General features: G+C 34.6%; 1 protein-coding gene across 11 annotated transcripts in view; it reads right to left on the reverse strand.

The window, feature by feature from the left end:
• RALGPS2 (Ral GEF with PH domain and SH3 binding motif 2) overlaps positions 1-20110 on the reverse strand; it is a 197033-nt gene that overhangs the window by 55295 nt on the left and 121628 nt on the right. For 6 of the 11 annotated variants that reach the window (XM_019426194.2, XM_019426200.2, XM_019426206.2 and 3 more), the window contains 7 exons: positions 14650-14787; positions 13557-13647; positions 8891-8958; positions 7190-7325; positions 6238-6389; positions 2907-2961; positions 447-524 (listed from right to left, as the gene is read on the reverse strand). In XM_019426194.2, the coding sequence (XP_019281739.1) occupies positions 447-524; positions 2907-2961; positions 6238-6389; positions 7190-7325; positions 8891-8958; positions 13557-13647; positions 14650-14787 (718 nt within the window). Of the gene's footprint in view, positions 1-446; positions 525-2906; positions 2962-6237; positions 6390-7189; positions 7326-8890; positions 8959-13556; positions 13648-14649; positions 14788-20110 lie in introns of those variants that run through there. The other 5 variants (XM_019426220.2, XM_019426255.2, XM_053909227.1 and 2 more) reach the window with 4 other exon arrangements.

A 20110-nucleotide genomic window follows, 5' to 3' on the forward strand; every position in this document is an offset into this window, starting at 1 on the left:
CACTGAACAAACGGAAGTCAAAACGAACAAATATTTACTGAAATAGACTTGTCTAAATTCTGGACCTGCAGTTTATCTAAAAAATTCTTAACAAAGATAAAATGAATGGAGACTTATTAGCAAAGTAAATGCTATGACAGTAAGTAGCCTTTGAATAATAAGTGGATTTTTATATTGCTCATCCAATAACTAGCAGCATTAGAAAGACCTGTATGGTTACAAGGCTACCAACTTGGAATTATTTTGCACCTAGCTCAGTGGATCGGAAAGAGAAGTCCAAATTTCTCTCTAGATTAAATCTCGGAAAGAAAGTTTTCTTGGGTATTTTTTTAGTTGATAAACCAATTAGCTGAGAAAGAACAGAGATATTGTGAGATTACACCCATTAAGCCAATCACCACCACCAGAGGGGAGTTCTGTGACCCCTGGATGCAGGGGGATTGTACCTGCTGGCCTTCATGTGGCTTCGATAGCCATTTCGTGCCACTCGTGTCACCGGGCCGAGAGAATGGTATAATCTGTTCCTGTTGGATTCCATTATAAATTGTATATATTACATATGCTTTTATTCACACAATCATTGATACCTAGAACAATATAATTTCTTCCTGTAATATAGCTTTCTAAATCCTTTCTAAATCTAAATGTGGTGGCTCCTTTCTTAAGCATGCAGCATAGATTAAAAAAAAATGTTTTCTTCTATTGATTCTAGATATACTTACAGGTGTTAGTATATACTATACATTTTATATACATTTGCTTTCATAAATCTGCTAAAATAATGAAAGTTATTTATAACCAATACTATCAAAGCCTGGAAAATACTTCGAAAACCCTTTTGTTTCTATTCCAGTTCTTCGATTCCAGTTCAAAAATGCTATCTGGATTTATATAAATAATTCATTTTTATTATATGTCCCTATGAAGACACCTAAAAACGATGTGGGCTGTAGACTTAATGTGGCCTAAACATCTTATTTTCCTCTCTATCCTTTACATTAAATCCAAGAAAACTAATAAAGGAGAGGAGCTGGGTAATAAAGGCATTATTTTATTTCTACATCAACTGAAATAAATGATGAAGCCAACAAATGATAAAAACGGTTTGAATTCATATTTATCCAAAATGGCATATAATACTTAACAAAGGAAATAAACACACACGTAGAAACACCAACACGTCTTTGCCTGGGAAAAGCCAAAAGTAGCACTGTTGGGAAATGTTATTTAAAGCAAAAAGCATTACTTTAGCAACTTAGGCAGCAACATACTTGATGTCTCTGTAGTAAATAAGAACAGAGTGATTTAACATTCAGAGTACTATTTTCAAATCCACTATCTACAAGCAGTATTTTAAACATCCTCATTCTTTATTTACTTTTTGTTATTCCATGTCTGAATCTTGCTGAGAAGCATTAATTTGCTCTCAAAATGTTCCAAGAGCCACAGATTTAAACTTGGCGCAAAGACAGATTTTTTTTAGCTGAAAATGTCTGCAAAGCAAAACATGTGTCATAAAAGAAATATACTGTTTTGAGATGTGAAGGTAACATCGTTACATACAGTCTTCAGAAGTAACCTGCTGGGACGAGGATGGACAGATTACTGAACACGACACCGTCCTGGTTACTCACTCACTTATAACTCATTCAAACTGACAAACGTTTTTTCCATTAATATTTTTTATCTAAAGATTACAGTATACTCTATAACCAACATATGATGCTCTTCCTAGAGGGAAAGAACTAAAATGACTTGTACCGACAGCATGCCAGAGGCAACTCTCATGTTTTTCTCGTTTCACGCAAACCTTACTTAATAAAGAGACTGAATGTAAAAGCTGGAAGAGAAACAGTATGCAAAAACAAGGTAAGATCCCCCAAAGCAAAGAGTAAGAGTTGATAACACTGACAAGTAGAGTAGAAAGGCTTAAAAGTACTTTGAAATGTTGGGTTTACAAACAGCATGTTAATCACATAATGGAGAGAAATCGTTATGAAGTTTCATCAAGAACAAGAATATAATTTTCCAGTTCCAATACAGTTTAATTTCAAATGTATAGTTAATAAAATTATTTTCTATGAAGAAGTGACTGATAGGGCATTAGGTAACTATTTTCAACTCCATACTCTAAATTCAATCTCAACTACACTCTGCTGCTTAGAAACTTAGGATGTCCAGTTTACATACAAAAGGGGGCAATTATTTTGGCAAGAGTCAAGCATCTTATAAATCCGAAAATGGAAGAACTGAAATGGTCAAAGACAATATAAGAGTCCTAATGGATATTTAGTAAATAAATTATTTGCGCTGTTTGGCTACATTTTTAAGGAGATCTTATACTGGCAGATCAATACAGCATGGGATTTGCTGCAGGAAGAGCACAACTTCCACTACTTAAAGCCCTAAAGAAAGGAGAACGGAGCATGACTTAGAGCATTTCAGCATAAATCTGTGTGCTGTATGTAAACTCTGAGTTGCTGACAATTTAAACTCAAACTCTAAGCTGCTTTACTTATAGTATAATTTAAAATTTACTAAGTCCTTTTGCCCCTGACAAGGTAGCAGAGAATGAAGTAGACCATTCTATTAAATGCCTTGAAACTACTGAAATGAACCAGAATTTAAGGCAATAATTTTACTTCAAACACGTAAGTAGGTAAGGTTATTACTGTTTTAAAGGTACTAAAATTCAAATCCACGTGTCAAGGCACCAAATAAACATAGATTTATGAGCTAAGACTCAATTCCAGACTTAAATATCAACTTCTAATTTCTGCCACCAGTTGTAAGCTTATAAATAGTCCCTTCCAGATATGTAACAAATTTTATCTGTTAAAATGTTTATGATCTTTTAAGAAAGACCAACTCAGCTCAAAGCAGTTCAAATGGACAATTTTTCTTACCTCTCAAAAGCAGGCCATGAGGTCTCTTCACTTAGTTCAGAACCATCACTACTACCTAAAATCAAAAGTTATTCTAATTTTAAACATCAGAATTAGTTTAAGTTTTGTATTTTAAAAATAAATTTTCTAATTGTACTTATAAAATGATAATCATGTTATCTGTGGGTGAACATCCACAAATTAATTCTTCATTCTTGTGTTACTGCTGCGAGGCTTATTCTGCAACATACTGGAATATAGTTAACAAGACCACCAAAAATAACAAAGAGCATAAAACACTTTTGCAGGTCTACTTAGAGCTCAAATGCATTATGTTTATAAACAATTATCTACCATCAGCGAATGTACATAAGCATAAAACTTTTCAAAATTTCAAAATTTTGTCATAATTTAAGACGAATATAATTGTGAAATTCTTAAGAGGTTTGCGATACACTTCCTTCTCTTTGTATTCCTTTAAAAACCCATTATTGCCTTAAGGATAAGAAGCTTAATGAAATTCCTCTCTTTCTTTCTCTCTTTCTCAAAAATAAATAAACATTAAAAAAAAGAAGTTCAATGAAATTCAACTTCTGCCTTTAGAGGCAAGGTAGAAGAGGATGGAATCCCTAAATTAGAAAGAAAAAAATAACAATGGTGCTGTAACAACGTAAAAACTTTCTCTTTGGCCAGAATAGCAGCTAACATACAAAGTTTTAAATTAGCTAAAGAAAAAAACTGAGAAGAATAAATCTGGAGAGTCAAAAACAGCTTACACTGATTTAGAAGTTATTTTAAAGATAATTCTGGCTCTCAATAAAATTGATGATTAATGTGTCCCATATGTGTCAAGTTAAACTGTCCATCAGACTTTCATACCAGTGTTCCATGACAGACTCAAACTCCAATGCTAAAAGGTATGCATTATATGTGATGGATTGATACCTCGTCTATGTATTTAGAGTGGCCCTAGCTATATACTCTCCTCGGAAGAGCTTAGTTAATAGTCAATGAAATAATTTTCTGGTTGTGTGGGTCAGATGAGAAAATGCCAGTATTCTGTTAGTGGCGGTAGGGTATTCTAGATCATCTTTTGATTTGTAACATTATGTGGCAAAGACTGAAAATTGAATCATAATTAGTATGACTTATTTGTAGAAAATATGTTTTTCCAGTCCAGAGTGGATATGCTTCTCTTGGCTAGGCAAGACCGCTTCAGGTTATCTAAGATATCTGGACCACAGAGGCCACTGTCCCAAGCACTGGTTAATTTCTCTGCAGTACTTTCTCAAAACCTCTACGGTACAGATTGATATTATATGTTAAAGTTACAGCTGAGGAAAAAACCCTTTTGTAATTATAAATTGTGTGTGTATGTGTGTGTGTAACATCTACCATCTAGGGTTACAGATTTACTTTCTTTCCAGAATATACAGTTTTAAAACAAAAACCTTGCAAGGTACGGTCTATGTCTAACATTCTTAATTTACAAACAAGGATGTAACAATCTTTATTGCTTATCCTCTTAACAGCCTTAGAATTAATAAAAAATAAACACAAAGGCAAAAATTAAAATAGTCTCTTCCTGTTCTAAAAGAAAGGCCTATAAACTGAGACACTAACTGTAACTGAATAAAATAACCAGATAAATAATTATCCTGTGGTAACAAAAAGAACATCTATAGAAAGTAAAAGCCACAAATAAACTAAAGAATTTTCATTATAAAACTTATGAGGGGGAAAAGTGAAATAATATGTATACTTGAGAGCTGTAATTTAAAAAATTATTATTTTTTCATTTAAGTGGAATGCCAGATTCCATAGCGTAACAAATTTTTAACGGGAAAAAAGTTCTTCCTTTCTCTTTTGCAAAATTATTCTCTGTATTATTTTTCAGATTGAGGTTGATACCTGCATATAGACGACTTAACAGTATCAACAAAGAGGTACTTCAGGTGGCTAATCGGTCTTGTATTTTGTGAATTTTGTCACTATTTAATCATTTGCATTTGTCAAAGGGTGAACTTTGGAATTAAAAAACTGAATGGTGCCAGAAAGCTCTAAATCAATTTTGTTTACCAGGTTTGGAACTCTCAAAGGTTAAGGAAGTCAGTATGTTTAAGAAAATGAACTCCTTCTTGGATTTCTTTCTATTGACTGTTCATCAATACTAAGATGATCCTATTAACAATTGGCATAGCCCTTGACCAACCTGGTACTTAATCAGAGAGGAAGACATTTTTATCCTTTAAAAAAATAAATCAGTATTTATGAAGATTTTTCTAATTATCAAAAGAAATAAAGCTCATCTAAACGATTCAGAAAATAAATAAGTTTAGGAAGTAAAAACAAATTCCTCATCTCCCTTTCCAGTATGGTCCTGATTTTCCAGTCCCCTTCACAATAACTATCTGTATTTCTTCACCTCTCATTTTCCAGGCTACTCCAATCAGGACTCCACCCACATTATTCTATGAAGCAACTCTTATCAAGGTCACCAATGACTTCTATCTTGCCAAATGCACTCATCAATTCCCATTCTTATTTTTTCTTTTTCTTGCATTTGATAGTGATACTTCCTTCCTCCTGAAGATACTTGTCTATTGGGCTTTTCTGATCCCACACCCTGATTTTTATTCCTACTTCACTGGTCCCTCCTTCATATTTCCTCTGATGGCCCATCTTTAAAAAAAAAAAAAATAATAATCAGACCTCTAAACATTAGTATGTCTTATTTATTTACACTCTCTCCCTTGGTGAACTCAACCAGTCCCGTGGCCTGAAATACTATAAATATGCTAACTCCTATACTTGTATCTACAGACCTAATCTTACCCACTGAGCTCAAGTCATATATTCAGTTACCTACCTGACAACTCCATGTGGACCAAACATGTCTAAAACAGAATTCCTAATTCCCCAAACCCAGTCTTCCTTCACAAATACTTCACCACCTACAAATGACCGTTCTTCTGGTCTTCTCTACTATGGCAATAGCGCCACTATCTAACTAGCTGCTTAATCCAAAAGACAGGGAGTACACCAACACTGCCTCTCTTTCCTCATTCCTACAAACTGCATGAAGTAACCAATTCAACCAGTCTACCTTCTTTTCCCACCATTTCTCAAATGCTTCCCCTTTTGGAGTCAAAACCATCAAGCACTTTTAAAAACACCATGAATCATTAACTTCGGAAGCTACTAGTAATATGATCCTATATCTAATTGTTAACTTTGCCTTTATCAATTTTTCTCTAAGTATAATAGGATTAATGACTCTTTTTTCCAGCTGAGTTTGATTAAAAGTCTCATTGTACATAACTTGGAATCCTCCCAGAGAAGTATTTCTCACCTATTGATATTCCACTAGAAAGAGTAGAACTTTCAGCGTGGCCTCGAGACGGTGCATGGGGCTCCATGACGCTATCATCTAATAGATGTCTTGGCCCTGCATTTGGGAACGTTGCACTCTTAAACTCTGCTGTGTTCATTTTATGAATGAAACTGGAAACAAAGAGAAATATTTTTCATATCTTTTATTACTGTTGGTAGTTCAAAATATAAAAGATACTCTTATATAAAGAGTCAGGACACAGAAGACTTACCTGCTATCCTGACCTGACTTCTGAACTCTCATACTAATGAACACACAGATTTCACCATGAAAGCCTCAAACCAGCAGTTTAGGGAAAATATTTTAGGAAACCAGGCCAGGCCTTTATCTATCTATATAACAGACAATACCTTAATTTCACCTTAAGTCTCAGGTCCATTAAAAAACTGTTTATTTACATTTGCTTTTGGAAAATAACTATTAAATTTTCACAAAAATCATGGCAAAGGTGAACTATGGGCCCCATTTTGAGAAAAGTCTTGCAAAGTTAATGATGTTAAACAAAAAAACAGTTTCCTTTTATGTTTAGGAATAAAAGGAGTAATTTTTATAAACCTTAATTTATGGCGACTCATTTTGATTAAGACAAACAATGACTGTCGTGATACGAAGATGATAATTTAAAAGGAAAATGGTATATTGCTTTCCTGATTTTATTTACGATGATGCTCTGTAATATAGTTCATTTATCTCCCCCAAATGTAAAGGCACTGTTGGGAGAAGCTTATTTCCAAATTAAGGAAGAACTAAATGCTTTTAAGCAAACAAGATATTTTACTGAATCAGAAAAAAACTATTGTTATACAAATAAAACTACACAGGACACTATTTTAACTGACAAAATATCCAGAAAATAAATCCAACTAGAAACAATTTAAAAATCTGAAAAGATAAAGTTAAAGATGCTGACTTATAACCCAAGCTATGGCACTTCCTATGTCCGTGGGGAATCAGGTTCCGAGGGGATGGTGGCGTCTGCGGTAGCAAGGCTCCTTCAGCTGCCACGCTTTTTCTTCCACTTTGTGGAGATGCTCCTACTTCGGGACCTAAGAATTAAATGTGTGTTTGTGTGTGACAGAGAGAGAGAAAGAGAGAGAGAGAGAGAGAAATTTTCAAATGGTTTCAAAAGAGTGTTTTCTTTTTAATCCCTTGATAGAAAATTTATAATGTGGTTTAAATAAAATAATATTGCTAATTCTATTTAAATGACTGAACATTAAAATATATACTTTCTGCTTAAAACACAAAATCCAAAACATATCAAATCTGTTACTTCCTATTTTATTGCATTAAGCAGGCAGTAGAAGCATTTTTCCCCACTTACAGAGGAAGAAGAATTAGAAGAGACAGGCTCAGGATATCACATTGCAGATAAAGCCTGAACTAATCAATCACTCAGCTCTCTGAGTCCTGTAGTTCAGTGCTCATTTCAGTTTACACACTGCTTCTTTCTCTTAGTTTCAGTTTTCTCTTAGAGAAAGAGAGTGTAGGGCAGGGCAGGTCAAGCATTCAAGTTGGAATTTCAACTTGAATATTAACATCGCCAGGCTTATGGGAATTTAAAAAAATAGAACTTGAAAAGTACACAGATTTGCGAAATATCACTTTAACAATAAAAACAAAAGCAAATTTAAGAGATTAAACTGCCATGTTTTCCTCTGCTTGTAAGCCTCTCCTAGATATTGTCATGGCTTGTCTCCTTGCTTCCTCCACATCTTATTAGATCAGCCTCCAAATACTTTGAGGGGATGCGGTATTATGAAGCTTAGGGCCAAAGTCTGCATTTGAAATTACAAAAAGGTGCTTATTAATAATTTCTTAAATAATAGCCAATTATCTCCAATTTTTCATTTTTAATTATCTGTGGTATACACATATTATCCCCATTACAATGCGACAAGTAAATTAAGGAACTGTGACTATTTTTTTAGTATTTTCAGGATGTAGCCCAGTATTAAAGTGAAATTTCTGAAAAGTCAAGTCACTAAAACTGACCTCCATAATTACTCAAATTAGTAAAATTTTCCACTCAGACCCCAGAAATTCCTAATGTAATCAACCTTCATTGCCTAGGACAGTGTATTCTTAATAATAAAAAGAAGAGATATTCATAAATACTTATCTTTTTTTTATTTGTTATCTATTTTTCTTGATTAGTTGGCTTGTTTGTACACTACTACAAATTCCAAGTAACAACTTTAAAAAAAACTTTTTTTTTAATGTTTATTTATTTTTGAGAGAGAGAGAGAGAGAGACAGAGCACTAGCAGGGGAGGGGCAGAGAGAGGGAGACACAGAATCCGAAGCAGGCTCCAGACTCTGAGGTCTCAGCACAGAGCCTGATGCAGGGCTCGAGCCCACAAACCATGAGATCATGACCTGAGCCAAAGTCGGACACGCAACCAACTGAGCCACCCAGGCACCCCTCAAGTAACAACTTTTTAAATAAAAAACAAAAAAAAACCCAAACAAAAAAGTGATATATTTTAATATCAAAAATCAACTTTTGTGTGTATTATAAAATGTGCTAAGTATATTTACTTTGAAGCACATTCTTTCTTATTAGGTTATCTGATTTCTTATTCAGTCATCAGAGAAAACTATGCACCAACCTACTAAATCTTCTCTGGAAGCAGCAGAACGTGGTGTGCTGGTCCCTGGTTCTATCTTTAATGAAAGCCTGCATTTTAAAAAGAAACAAAACACATAAAATATTAACATTTGACAAAATAACATCAAGATTATGTATTTGCTCACAAAAAATTAAGCATTTTTATAAAATAATCTCAACTATATATTTTTCGTCAAGAGCAATCTTCAATAGTAAATTTCCTATCATCTTCATACAAAAGCTGATCTTACGGTTATTCTAGGAAATATTAGGGAGGGGAAAAACATTAACAAGTTATAATTAAAAACAGAAAAATCTTTCCAAAGTACCCCAATATTGCCAAAGATTTTCGATGAATGACTACAAAGTGATAGAACTTGAGGTTATATTGATACCTGACACTTCAATTCAGGAATTTTCATGTATGTTACTAAATGTATCATGCAAATACTTCTAGAATCTTTGCTGGATGGGTTAATGGCTTCTCTAGCACTGAAAATTTCCAAAACACCCCAAAAAACCAATTCAACTTCTTAAAAGATCTTCAATAATAAAAAGGTTGTCTGCAAAATTCCTAGTATATCCCTGTCCTAACTCAAAGTTTATTACCTGGTACTTAAGTTTCATTTAGGATAATATATCCAGTTTTGAGTTCCACAGCAATAAGAGATTAGGACTCCTACCCATGGAAACTTTCAGTAAATAGAATAATAAAGCAGTTGTAGAAAACACTTTGGTATAGTCCACAAAGCCTATCATTACTAAATATCTGTCTAAATATTAATATTTTTAAAAAGCATTCTACCCACTGGAGTTGTTTTTTTTAATGAAATTGTAGAATACAAGTGATATTCATCATGATAAATCTATTATAGGTTCTTAGCTGATTTACTTGATTACCTAACAAGGGAATTATATATGATTATATTCTAATTGTTTGACAGCGTAAAATACAGCACTGAACAGATGTACAGTTAATCAGAACTCTCTGCTCTTTTTCTTTTTACACAGCAGTTTAATTATTTGGGCTACAGAGTGTACTGAATTCATTCATTTTTTTTTTTTTTTTAACATTTATTTATTTTTGAGACAGAGAGACACAGAGCATGAACGGGGGAGGGTCAGAGAGAGAGGGAGACACAGAATCTCAAACAGGCTCCAGGCTCTGAGCTGTCAGCACAGAGCCCGACGCGGGGCTGGAACCCACGGACCGCGAGATCATGACCTGAGCCGAAGTCGGATGCTTAACCAACTGAGCCACCCAGGTGCCCCGTGAATTCATTCATTTGATAAACAGTTATTAAACACCTGTTTTGTGTTGGGCACTGTGCTCTTTGCACTGAATGTAAGAGACTAAGGGCAGACATGGTGTCCCTGCCCTTCTGAAGCTTACAGTTTAGTAGGTGGGGGACACAGAAGTAAACAAAATAACTACAATTTCTTAATAAAGAACTGCAAAAGAGAGGAAGAGAAAGGAAGCCATGGGTGAATCACATTGCTCTCAGCACTATAAAAAGCATCTTAAAGCACGCAGTGAGGTTAGAGTGTCAGTTGCCTGTGTCATCATCAAAACACCATCCAGTAATAGTGCTGCTAGTTCGCTGAGAATAGATATGTTCAGTATTAAAATGAAGTAACTTTGAAAGATTTTCATGCTGATTAAAAAACATGCATGTGGCAGCTCTTTCTGCCCAAGGTGATAAAGTCACTTTTTACACACCAAAACAAAAACCCCAACAAACAAACAAACAAACAAACAAACCATGCACGTAATTTGTATTATCTATACTGGTTGCCTATATAGATGAAGATGCCAAAAACAGGCTTTTGGATAAACAAGGTGTCATTTTTATTTAAATCTCTTTCAACATAAAAACCATTTTTTTCTAATTATTTTAATAGCTCTTATCTTAAAATGCTATTTTTCAGTACACTGAATTAGTAGGTTCATGCATCAGAACTGCAGCTTTAAAAATTATTTTCTTCAGTCTCCCATATGAGGCCAACAACACAACACCAAGGGACTTGTTCCCCCAAGCAAAAACAGTTTCCCTCTCTATTCCTTTGGTCAGTCCATCCCCTGGAACACCTTTCTTCACTCTTTATGTGGAGACATCTCCCACTCCCCTGTTAAGATTAAGCCTCAGGTGACAACCGTCTCCTGAAGCTGTTCACGTTTCCTTTTTCCTCATTTTTCCCACTCAAAAGCTGAGTTAGGTCTCCCCCCATGTCTGCATTCCCACAGCACCCTGGGCATATCTCTATTATGGTGATGTCTGACGTGGTTTGTAGTCATCTGTTTTGTGGATGTGTTTTGTATTAGACTGTATTTCTTAAGGGCAAGAATAAGATTTTGTTTTTATAATCCTAGCAACTAGCATAATAACTCACCTGTGGCAAAAGCTTAGTAAATATTTATTAAAATGAATATAATCGGAAGGCTCTTCTGGTTCTAGCTACTCATGAAAACAAAAATCAGTACAATAGCATCAGCTTTCCTACAAAAATGAAGGTATCTTATGTCAGTTTACAGAGATTTAACACTACTTAGTGGCTTATTGGGCTATTTTATCCTTTTAGCAAAGTAAAAATCAGCTTACATAAACACTTTATTATTTTATTTTCACAGCAGTCAATAACAATTCACCATCCTCTATAACTGCAACAATTTCTTAGGCTTCACCCCTACTGAATCGTTTAACTTCTTTTATTTTTTATTTGTATTTTTAAAAAGTTTTTATTTATTTATTTTGAGAGACAGAGAAAGAGAAAACATGAGAGGGTGAGGGGCAGAGAGAGGGAGAGACAGAATCCCAAGCAGGCTCCACGCTGCCAGCGCAGAGCCTGACGGGGGCTCAAACTCACAAACTGTGACATCATGACCTGAGCCGAGATCAAGAGTCGGACGCTTAACCAACTGAGCCACCCAGGTGCCCAAAATAGTTTAACTTCTTTTAAATCTGGTAAGTTTGAGCCAGGTATAGAAATTTTTAATAACTACTTAATCATATTTTGAGTTTTAAGATAATCTTCCATACCTCACTGGACAAAACATGAGTGTTTTATGCTATGTCAGTGACTAGAGCTGACACGGAAGAAATAGTGGTCAATACAATATACAGACCATCGGACTGAAGAAGCTCACAACTTTAGGGCCGGACAACAGATTTATGAAAAAACTCCAGCCTTGAAAAGCGGGTTCAGTGACCTCACATATTTTCAAATGAATTACTATGTACAATCTGTTATAAAACAAAAATTGATACAGAAATATAAAGTGGTAATATTACCAAATGGGGAAACAGAGAGCAATAACGGTTTTTAAACATTAGTATAGATATATTTAAATATATAATACCTAGAGCTTAATACAGTTAGTCTTTAAAGAAAAGTTATTTCTAGTTATTTTCCAGAATTTTTAGCCTTTTATTGGTACTAACTCTGCTCTTCAAGAACTGTTGAAACTTATGCAACAAGAAAGTTGATGACCACTGTAAGAAAATTTTTATATAAAGCATTAATATTGAAAAATAACCTAGTCTCTCACCTTGGTAAGTTATAAAGTAAGTATGTGTAAAAAATATTTGTGAAAGACAAAAGGTAATTTGAAAGCTTGGGAATAATTGGCATAATAAGGCTAAGCAAAAATTTTTTTTATTTGAAATTAACAAAGAAAGCCATAAGAAATATCAGAAGCCCCAAGGGAAATAAATAAGCTCTTTATCCTCCCATCTTTTGAAAAAAGGAAACAAAAAACACTGGCAGTTATGATTACATGCAGCATACCACTGAAAATAAAAAGGGTTAATAATTCAAAGATCCTTCCCACCTTGGGCAGTACTGTGGATGTTAAGGAGAAGGAAACGGACAACGGTATTTCAAAGTGCTTTTTTAAGATCTTTAGTGAAGGACTTGCTACAATAGAGAAAAGGGTAAGTGTGGTGCTGGACACATATCTCTAACCCAGAAGTAAAAAAGTTCAATTATTCTCTCCATCCACAAAAATAACTAAAAACAAATTCAAAGATATGTCAAAAATTACCATTAAAAAAAGGAGTAATTTTCCTATTTGTAGACTGTTTCATTAGTTTTTCAATCTATTAAGAGAGAACTTTCCACAGGCACCTGGGTGGCTCAGTCAATTAAGTGTCCGACTCTTGGTTTCAGCTCAGGTCATGATCTTCTGGTTCCTGAGTTTGAGCCCCGCATCAGGCTCTGTCAATGCGGAGCCTGCGTGGGATTTCCTCTCTCCCTCTTTCCCTCTCTCTCTGCTCCTCCCCTGCTTGCATGCATGCACACGCACTCTCCCTCTAAATAAATAAACTTAAAAAAAAAAAAAAAGATAAATTTCCATAAAGATTCAACGTTTCAATATAGAAAGGAAGAAATCCAAACCACAACTATCAAATATCAAACATCAGCTCTCAACAACTTGAGAAAGGTGAAATACTTTAAAACAAAAGAAGAGACGAGGTATTTGTATACTGGCTCAATCATATCAAGTGATTAAAAAAAAAACAACATAAGTACCTTTGCTACTGTAAAGACACAACTGGAGTAGGCATTTTGTATGATACGATATAAAAGTCAGATGTTTAAATACATGGGGACGAAAGGGTAGAAGACAGGAAAAAGTTAAACAGACCACTTTTGAAGATCCAACCTACTTGTAATTATCATCTTCCACAAACTTCTGTAGTTCTTCTATATACTGAACGGAGTTCAGATATTTTTGGACATGAGGCAACATGGGGATATCTAGGCAAAATGTGATAAAAGATTATCTTATAAAGTATATCTTAACCAGATTTTTAAAAGTTAATCTGAGAAAAATATACTTAAAAATTAAGGCCATGTGGCACCAAAATTTAAATGAACTCTAGAAGGACATTACTGAGGTAGATTTTATTTAATTTTATTTAATGTAAAACTAAAGGCATGCTGTTTATGTAGATTTAAAAAAAAAAGCAAACATACTCTGGTTTCTCCCCAAACAATTCAATTGACAAAATCCCATGTATTGGATAAATTTCCTCCCTCATATACACTTTCAGGAAGTTTTTGAGGTTTTCTTAAAAGTATACATGCATATAAGTTAGCTTTAAGACAAATCTATTTTAAATAAATCAGATAATTTAAACAGTATGCTCATTGTTTTTTAATATTATAAAAACACATACCACTACGGTATCTTTATTCCCTATCAAACTGAAAGCATCCAGACATTATAAAACATTAAAAAAAAATCTACCCCCTTTTGCTCATCACCTGAGTTTGTGTAAGCTCTTTCTACATGTGTTTCCATAAACTACATCTTGAACAAAAATTGGTTATCTACCCATTATCGAACTCAAGAAAGCTAGTCAATTGTTACTAGGATCAGAGGTCTTAGCTCCTTCCCTAACTGAAAAATATAAGAAATATTTACATAATAGTTGAGGAGTATCAAATGACATGAAGATAATAAAAAATAATTTTATAAATAATGTTAGCACAGTTTCTACAAAGTAGCAGAAGAGCGAAAGATAAAACTTAAAAATTTAAATATGAAATATTTCAATTCCTTTAAGGAATTGAGCAAAATCTCAAACAGGATGCTAAATATTAAAGAGTGAAATGAAACAATCACTAATCTCCTTTATATTAGGATAATGTTTCCTGCTGTGTGAAAAATGGCTAATGAAGGCAAATGGTTGGTTCAGGTAAATGAACCAACAGAATCACAGCATAATGGTGCAGTGGTATTCCCCAAAAACGTACCATATTCACAGGACTGCTGTAAATCAGAAATTATTCGAAGGATGTTATTCATCAAATTTGATCTTTGCTCATTTTCTAAAATGCTGCCAGTTGATGGGTATGCTGAATCAATGTATGTTAAATCTGACAAATAGATACCTGAAACAAAATGAGAGAAATGAGTGTTTTCTTATTGTAGCCTGGAAGAGTAGGACACAATGAAAAAGGGGGAAAAAAAGCTACTTTACAACGGTATTTCAATATACATGCCGTATTTAGGATTTGTTATTTAATATACCACAGCCTTGTTAAAACATGATGACTGAGGCCTAGATTTCCATGGATTTGGGGTCAGATACGTAAATAATATGTGTTTTTTGTAAATGTCCCTTATGATACCATTTCATAGTTTGAGGCTGGAGTCAAAACTGGCACTTTTGGAACCTCGTGGAAAGGAGATGAGCTCTTGAACTGTCTCTGCCTCTGACTAGTTGTACATATGGAGACACTTATTTTAACTTCTGTATGTCGGTTTTTATGTCTATACAACTAGCGCCTATTTTCTAAGGATAGGCTGAAGCAGCTAAGTTAGCCTCGACAGTACGTGGCATGGGGTAGTTACTTAGTATTAGTTCTATATTCCCTTGCCTCAAGTTGATAACTATCACCTGAATATTAAATACTTTGAAAACTGCCTCATCCTGGTAAAAATGTCTTGTTTTGAAGATTAGCAGTTGAATTTCTGAAACAGTGCATAGGACTACAAATTGAAGCTAACTCTTCCCCCAACCCCGACCCCGTTTCTCTGTACCAACAAAAATAACATAACCTCCAAAATAATTTGGTTCTACCAGTTCTGGATATGCAAGGTCACTTATTTAAAAATATTTCCTGAGAGTTTATTATACAAATGTAAAGTGTGTAAGACAACTATACTCAAAGAGAAAAATACCACATTCATGAACTCTCAGAAAAAACAACCGATGCATCACATGCTGCCTTCCAAATAAGCCCTGTGTTTTTTTCTCACGCCATTTCATTCACCTTGACTGTTTCTGAGACTCATCTCTGTTGTATCCAGGTCAGCGTCAACTGTTCTTTGGTTTTCTCACAGATTCTAAGAAAGGAATTTAGGAACTGTCTAGTCTCGCCCCTCATTTTACAGATGAAGAATCTGAGGGCCACAGATATGTGTCTAATGCCATGTGAACTTTTAGTAATAGAGCTGGAGCTCAGAGTATATACACCTGTACACAAATTTCTCTCCTCCATGTTGTTATAAATTCATACGGTATCTATAATACCATTCACTTGGTAATTTTTATGACTTTACAATCTGTTTGAACTCTCATGTTTATATCTCATCTGTTCACAACTATAAACTCAGTTAAGGCAGTTGCTCTATCTTGCACTCTAGGAAAATGAAAATCTTGTGCAGTGTTTTGACACTAGGTGCTTAAAAACAACTAATCTAAAAGGTTGGTGTGGCAATCCTTTTATTCATCCTATTATCATTCCTTTCCATTCAGGAAATCTTAATGGTATTCTTTAAGCTATCTATCATAAATACTTCCTTTTCTTTAGACTCTCAATTTTTTTTTAATGACTTCAAATGAATCTTTAGCTTAGCTTCTTTCCTTTTCCTTCAATCTCAGAGGAATATGAATCTGTTTCTCCTTCCCAGATCTAAACTGTGACTTTGAATGTAATTGCTACTGCTTCTTTTAAAATACTTGCTGTTTTCTCCACTATCACTCACCCCCCGTCAGCTCCTTTACTAGAGCCCATGCATACACCTCCACCCCCTCTTCAAGAAAACAAAATCGAGGCAACCCTTCATTCAAATCTGATTCCCTCCTCCGGATAGCACCCTGCCCCTTTCCCTTTAACAAAACCTTTTAAGAGAAACACAGACTAGTCCACTTCACTTATTTCATCCTTCATCTCTTTTTAATGAAATATTTGACACATAGATAAGTTTACACGTGACAGACTCTGAAAAGGCAAAAAAGATTACTAGGTGTCTTGCCTCCGGTGTATTCTTCTGTTTTTTTTTTTTGTTTGTTTGTTTTCTAAGCTATTTCATAACTGTAAGTTGTTGAAAACTGGTAATAATACACATTCTTGTCCATAAAAATCCCAGTTGCTTACGTCTAGTAAAATGTAACAGATTCATGTTCTATGGATGTTGAACAGTTTTGTAACTATCTGTAAATTCATTTTAGCATTCTTTAGTGCCTACGTGGAATGTGTAGTACTTTGAATTCTCCCTTGAAATGGTTGCAAAATTTTCCTGATTCCCTTATAAATTTAATGATTTAAATAAAACCTTGACATATATTCATTTTGTATCTGTATGAGAATCATGACTTTACCTTTTAAAGAAGTATATTCTAACACATGTAATGTGTTAATAAATACTTGTGAATGACCAGTCAAGTTACGAACTACAGCATCACCAGTACTGTTCCTTCCCTGTGTCATCTCCTTGCCTCCTGTCCAGAGGGAACTACTATTCCAAAACTTAAGATTATTCCTTTTCCCCAAGACATATGTCTGTAACTCTGCACGATATATTATTTACTTTTGCTTATTTCTGAGCTTTGAAAAAATCCTATTTTATGCACATGTGATTAAGTCAAATGGTAACATTGGTAAAGTTTGAACAGGTACACCACAAGTAATTTATAGGTGTCTGTTAAAATTTTAAAAAGATAGCCTTCTGTGATGGCTGTATCTCACCATTTTGTTTCCAAGAGTTATTCAGGTTGTTAAATGTAGCTGTAATTCCTTAAATTGAAGAATTTGTAACTATATAACTATATCATAATTTACTTATTCATTTTATTTGACAGACTTTTCAGTTACTTCTCCCCTCCGGTACAGTTACTTCTCCCCGCTGGTACACAAAGAATTTCTCTAGAATACATAGATCTATCATATGCTATAAATATGACATATATATGGTATATTAGTGTTCAACTTTACAAGACGATGCCACATTGTTTTTTAAAGCTGTATCAATTCATACTCCATTGACAGTATGTTTCTACTGATCCATACTTGTGCTAACACTTGATATTACCAGTCTTAATTTCTGCCAATCTTGTGGGTGCTAAATAATATCTCATTGTGTTTTAATTTTCAGTTCTTTGATTAGTTATGAGGTTATGCATTTACACTTCTATGAAATGATTTTTGTCCATTTTTTCCCTCTGGGTTGTCTTTTTCTTATTGATTTCTAAGTTCTTAATATACTGTGGAAACTAAACCATTTGGCAGTTAAATTTTATCTGCTTTTCAACCCGTTATATAATCTGAAATCGAGATCTCGCTGTTGAAACTTATTCAGGGGCGCCTGCGTGGCTCAGTCGGTTAAGTGTCCGACTTCAGCTCAGGTCATGATCTCACAGTCGTGAGTTTGAGCCCCGCATCAGGCGTGGTGCTGACAGCTCAGAGCCTGGAGCCTGCTTCGGATTCTGTGACTCCTTCTCTCTGCCCCTCCACCTCTCACACTCTCTCTCTCTCTCAAAAATAAATAAACATTAAAAAAAATAAATAAAAAAAAAAAAAGAAACTTATTCAGAAAAGGTATAAGAGACCTGCTCACTATGAAATCCTTACATGTCTCTCTTGGTCTCCTCCTGCTGCTTATTAGTGTTGCAGCAGGACTTTTATCATTCCCTTTGTTCCTTGGTCTTTACTGGCTTTACTGGCTTGAGCCTTCCTACCTTCCCACACTCCGTCCATTCTCCTTTTTCCTCAAGGTTCTCTAGAAGCTGGTGTTCCCCAGGGTTCTGTCATTAATCTTTCACTCTGCATGTACTTTTCTGGATTATTTTACTTCTGTAGCCTCAGCCATCACCTTTTGCTGATGACTTTCCAAGTCTCTCTTTAGAACTGAACTCCTAACTTTCATTTTCAATTTAAACATGCCGAATTAATTATTATTTGTCCGGCCACACCTGACAACCCCATTTCTTACTTTGGTTAGTGATATTACTTAATGTTAAAGGTAGAAAGTTCAAAACGACTCAAGTAAAAAGGCTCAAGAGAAATTTACTGTCTGATATTTTCCCCAGATTAAGCTATTAGTGAATATAACAGGATCGCTAAATGATCAAGTAATGTATTATGTAACATAAACCAGAGGTTAGAAGCTGGGAGTCCATCTATTCCTAAAAATGGGGAGATGTGGCAACAATGAGGTACAGCTGGGAAGGGTGCAGATCCCACTGTATTAACCTTAAGGATGCCAGTTTGTCCTAGCCCTCATTTTCCTTTGTCATCTGACTTTTGGTTTACTTCATTTACTTACATGACTTGCTTCATTCTTGTGAGCATGTCTTTGTAGACCCTTGAGTTTGCAACCCCCGACAGACATAGGTACATGACGGAATTTAAAGAAACAATTCTGTGAAAGAGGTAGAAACTAGGTTGACTTTATTTATTTTGAAACTAGGCTGACTTAAAGAGTGTGGATCGACAAAGAGATGATGGTAGAATCTATCAGGAAAGAAAAAATAGCTCAAGCTAAGGCAACACGGAAGGAAAAGCACATGGTAATATGGAAACTAGAAGCCCCCCAAATTTTATCTAGAAGCAGCAATCAGCAATTACAGAATCCAAGGAGAGACAGTGTGGCATAATGCTTTGGAATTAGATTCAAATCCCAGTTCTACTACTTAATAGTGAAGTACTAAGCCAAATCAGTTAAGATGCCTAAATTTTTGTTTCATTAGCTATTGAGTTACTTAACATTTCTTGGTTTAATGAAATATAATAGCACAGTGAGTACTGAACAGTTACTAATTCTCTCTCTCGACTTGTCTAAATTCACATAGCCTGTGGGGAGTCAGAACTCTCTTTTTTCCCTCACTCTGGCCAGGGTTATGTTTGCTTTTAAATCTCAAAACATCAACTACTAAGAATAACCTTATTCAGACAAGAAGGGTCATGTTGTTAGAATAGGAGGATATGACATTATAGAAAATCAGAATCTTTAAAAGTATTCAATTTCTTAATTTTATATATAGATTTCCACTTATTTTTAGTAATTATGTGTATGAGCAGTTTTATCTTAAGTGACATTACACAGTGAGATACATCAAAACAACATCAAGTTTCTTCTAAGTTTAAAACCTTCTGAAATGACAACTTAGTAAAATGTTTAAAAATCCTGCTAGGTTATAGAGAGCATTACATTATTTAGGTGGCTGCCTCCTGACAAGGTCTAATGCTCGTTCTTTGTAACAAAAAACAAACTTATCAGCCTGCTACTATTTCTGAGAAGCTGAGTACTATTTTTTCAGTATTCGAGTTAAAAGATCTCTGGCCAGCAGACTAAAATGTTTGTTTTATAATTGCCCGCTGAACTATGATAGTTTGTTTCCAGATGGTGCCCTTCCTTCAACCTGCACACAGTCTCTCCTTGTTCGGAGCTATTCAACCTCCTGCTGATCCCACTACCCCCACCCCTATT

This window comes from Panthera pardus, unplaced genomic scaffold, assembly GCF_024362965.1.
Source record: "Panthera pardus isolate Hobbes unplaced genomic scaffold, ASM2436296v1 HiC_scaffold_21, whole genome shotgun sequence".
NCBI classification, from domain to species: Eukaryota; Metazoa; Chordata; class Mammalia; order Carnivora; family Felidae; genus Panthera; species Panthera pardus.